General features: G+C 33.2%; 1 protein-coding gene across 7 annotated transcripts in view; it reads right to left on the bottom strand.

The window, feature by feature from the left end:
• LOC106462141 (lethal(3)malignant brain tumor-like protein 4) overlaps positions 1–4,644 on the bottom strand; it is an 81,012-nt gene that overhangs the window by 47,534 nt on the left and 28,834 nt on the right. For all 7 annotated transcript variants that reach the window (XM_022389297.1, XM_022389303.1, XM_022389301.1 and 4 more), the window contains one exon: positions 730–832. In XM_022389297.1, coding sequence (XP_022245005.1) covers positions 730–832 — 103 coding nt within the window. The remainder of the gene's footprint in view (positions 1–729; positions 833–4,644) is intronic.

The raw sequence follows: 4,644 nt of genomic DNA, 5'->3' as shown, positions 1-4,644 counted from the left end.
TTGTTCTCTCTTGAAAAAAGAAGAGTTGGGGGGGGGGGGAATCTGATTGAGGTGTTTAATATTGTATTGGGAATTTGATAGTGTTGATGCATCATTTTTGTTCATATTTAACAGTGAGAATAGTAGAACTAGCGGACACAAATATAAATTTTGGCAAGGTAGTGGTCATCTTCTGCTAAAATTTTTCTAACAGGGTGATTGGTTTTTGGAATGTGTTGCCTTTGGATGTTGTGGAAGCAGTAAATTCAAGTGGGTTTACAAGAAAGCTTGTTAAGTATATGAATGATAAGGGCTGGCTTTAAGATGTTTTAGTTGAGTTTAGAGGATGGGACAGCCAAGATGGACCAATAGGTCCCATGTTGTCCCAAAACAATCTTATGTTGATCAGAACATTACTGTTATTCTATAAGAACAAACCACTGTTGCCAAGCAATAGGTTTAAACCAGAAATAATACTTTGAAACAACAGTAAAAGAAAATGTTTGAGAGAAAAAACAAACTTTTGATTATTAATGTATTAGCTATTGGTGAAGTTAATGCATTTCATCAATAGGTAAACATTAACATGCCTTTATGGCCTGAAGTATATTTACAACTAACGTAGCTTCCAACATCAAATTAAGAAAATGGAAGCAGCACTTATTCACCACACATCAACAGATTATGAAGCAGAAAGTTTCCATTTTAATAATTTTAATATTCACTGAAAGAGATGTCAGCAACACCTACCTCAGCTTCCTCATAACCAGGCAGGTTATTTTGTGGTTGAATATATCGTTTTCTATTCTTGCGATGAAAAATGGACATTTTTTGTTTTCGAATCTTCGTTTTCCTGAAAATATCTAAGGGTTGTCTAACTATGTTTATAAGAAACTGTGATTTGTGAAATAAATATCCACAGTCACAACAACAAAATAATGGTTCAAAATATTCATAACACTTGTTAAAGTTTTGAAATTATACACATTATTTCAAGGTTCAATGAAGAATTTGAACACATCAGGCTACTGTGACAAACTTCATCCTGAATGTAATACTACATCACTAATACACAAATATACCATTAAACTCGAAGTACTACTAGGTTTCTAACTATGCACTCAAAACAACAAAAAAACTACAGTTCTATTTTATTATTTTATTTGTGTTTTGTCCAACCACTAACTGTATACAAATCTGTATTTTAACTTCTTTAGTAATCCACTGTAATTAATGACAGCAGTATTCAAACTTTTTATAGATCACATCAATTTAAATCAAGTTTTCTGGGTCCATATGGGTGAAATTAAGCATCAAAAAGTGTTTCCTGCTTTTTTCTACTTTTATTTTATAAAGTACTTGAAGCTTCTTTAAATGAAATGAAATTTGTGCTATTAACTCTCTTGTTATGGGCTCAGTCAAATCAGCCAAGTTCATGAACCCAAACTGGCCTTTATAGTTTAAAACTATAACTTCTAATATGTTTTGTGTATCTTCACAAAATTTCACAAGCTTTCAGTAAGCTTTTTTGTAGACAAAAAAGTTGAATTTTTAATGAAATATTTTTGCTATAAATTTCTTGATGAATACACGAAGTCAAAATGTTGACTGCTCCGAGTGCAAAGTGGTTTTCATATTAAGATTAAAAATACTTCTCTTCATCTGAAATTTGTCAAACTTTATTTGCATATTCTCTAAAGCCTCCAAATTAAATTTCAAACTTTTTTTCAGTAAAACTGTATTTTATCTGTAATTTTCTTTATCCTAACTCTATACAATTTAACTGACCTCATAACCACCATAAAAACATATGAAATAAATCTAAATTACCCTTCTTTTCTGTCTAGTGTCTTCAAATTCTAACATGAAACTACATTTGTTTATCCTAAATAGCTGAAATCTCATAACAGTATATATTTATTTCTACTTAAATTGTATTGTTTTATTGCCCTTTGAACCATATTTAACTAATAACCTCACCACAAAAGTTATAAAGCACTTGTTGAATGTGTATCAAATTATGTAAAACACAGGCTACTTGTGAGCATACCTCATAAAAATATCTTTTTATTATTTTTCTTTATCTTACCTAATCTAACCTTATCAATTGTAATATATTTCTAATTTTTAAATTTTAGTTACTTTTATAATAATAAATAAAGAATACACATTAAAAACAATAAATATAATACTTACCTGCATCATGTTCTTTTTGCTGTTGATTGTCAATGAAACTTAACCATACTTTTTCATACTAATGGTACTACTGCACTAAACATTTTTTTATTTTATTAAATAATGCACCTATAGACAAAGAATAACAACATGTAAAAAGCACACAATATCCAATAACTGTTATAATTTTTCTGGCTTTCTAACTATGCGATAACAGTGGTTAAAAATTCAGTTAAGCTTGTTGATGTGTTTCTAGTGGGAAAAAAGTCTAAACTATTTAACTTCCACCAGGTTACACAAGTGATAATTTCACATATCTGTAGGACAGTTTCTTTTTAATAAGACATTAATCATACTGATATTAATCCATGGAAATGTGGAATGATTTTATTTTTGAAGCTACTCACTTGATAAATAGTGTGTACAAATGCAATTAAATAATATATAAATATATTGACTGAAATGCTGCTTAACTGTTCGAAATGGTCCTTTGACATATTACTATCACAACTCTCTTTTGACCAGGGGTGAAATTCTGTCAGTACTCACTTGTACTGAGTACTGGAAGTTAATATTTTTTTAAATTGAAAATCTATTTCCAATAATATTTATTTCCAATGACACTTTACCTATTCCTTGATGTTGGCTTTGCCTATCTAAGCATTGGTCTTGCATGCACCAATCTTTTATACCCCACTTAAATGCCCTTGGCAATATCTAATTTGCAAATTCCTCCACTTGCTTCAATGAGGCCTCTATCCTGACATTGTTTATAACACTTCACTCAGATAATGTAATCACTTTTTCAAGACTTACAATCCCAATCACTAATGTCGGCTCTTAGTGGGGAGGAAGGGCGGGAGAGTGTCAGAAGAGGTATTATTGGGAATACATTTTCAATTTAGAAAAATGTTAACTTCCAAAACATACTTACCCTTTGCTGACACTTTAGCTATAATCCCACACTGAGGAGATGGAGGGGCCAATGAGGGCATTATCCATACAGAAAGCATCTGTATAAAACAGAGGTGTACCAAGATAAAAGTGGTACCCAAGTGGGGAAACCGCACTACATCCAGAACAGATATGCTCTTCACCCAGAATATTGGTATCAAGGGTGGGACAGTACATGTGTGATTATTATAGGCCAGCCCCAAACAGATAACCCAAGGTTCCACAACCCATGGTTGGAATTAAGGGGTCATGGTCCCTATATCCATAGGGCAATTGGACAACAATGTGATATATAGATATACTTTTAACTGGATCCCAACCTGTAGCCATAGAGTGAAAAAGTCTGAAAGGCACCACCACCACAGACTAGGAATGATGAAATCATATAGTGCCTTACTCAACCAAAGGAACAGAAATCTAGTCAACATTCATCCTCAATCTCCAATCGAGTGAGCAAAGAGCATTCCATTTGCCCCTGGAATTATGGAAAGGATGTGGAACACTGTGTTCAACTAAGGACCTAGGATGGGACCACTTCGTGTTCAGAATTATGAGTAGATAGTGGACCTTCATCCATGAACAATATACAACCCAACATTGTTCATAAGAAGGGCCAAGAACACCACAACCAGATAGCGTAGGATAATATCTGAACCACCATTACAAGCAGGCTCCTGCATAGGCCAGCATCGCTCCTACCGACATCTGGGAAATACATCCAGGAACACAGGTGGGAGGGCCACCCAGCTTCACCCTCTTCTCCAAGAGTGGAAGAACACACTTGAGGAAAAGTTTATGTCTACCATCCCAGCAATTGGAAACTGGGTGTGGTAAGGACTTCCTAGCTCTGATAATGAAATCTGGTGGAATAGAATCGAGGTTAGTGGAATTGACCAATCTCATTTTGAGATAAGGTAGAGAAAATAACAAATAAACTATAAGAATTTAGTGAAAAAAAAACGTTTGAAATGCATTTAGGAGGTTTTAGGGATTACACAAAGGAAATTTGAGATTTTTAAGATGATGAAAAGTATTTTTAATTTTAACATGAAAATTACTTTGCACACGGACTATTCAAAATAAATACTCAATATAATCATGGACAAATCTTTATTTTATTGAAAATACTTCACAAAGAAATATGACATTTTGTATGTGAAAGACTTGTAATATTAACTGAAAGACTGCCAAATTCCGTAAAGATATACCCAATATATTGAGAGTTATAAGTATTAAATTTATAAAGACTTTAAATGAGTTCAAAAGTCACGTGACTCTGTCAAATTGAATGACCCCCGTGTTGAGAAAGTTATAGGAGAGATTATACATGGTACATGAGGCTAAAGGATCAAATGGTTGTTGAAACAAGGCATGTAGTACCACCTTAATATTTTGATTAAGTAATGGAAAAGGCAATTTGGGAAGAAGGCTGGATCGCACTGGGGAGTCCAAAACCTCCAGATGTTCAGGATAACTAAAAGCAGAAGAAAAAGTTGTCTGACCTAAATAATAGGAGACGATCCTAAACCCAAGTGA

Source organism: Limulus polyphemus, unplaced genomic scaffold, assembly GCF_000517525.1.
Source record: "Limulus polyphemus unplaced genomic scaffold, Limulus_polyphemus-2.1.2 Scaffold1102, whole genome shotgun sequence".
Classification (NCBI taxonomy): Eukaryota; Metazoa; Arthropoda; class Merostomata; order Xiphosura; family Limulidae; genus Limulus; species Limulus polyphemus.
Note: the sequence above shows the minus strand (reverse complement) of the source record. Positions and strands in the feature narration are given on the sequence as shown.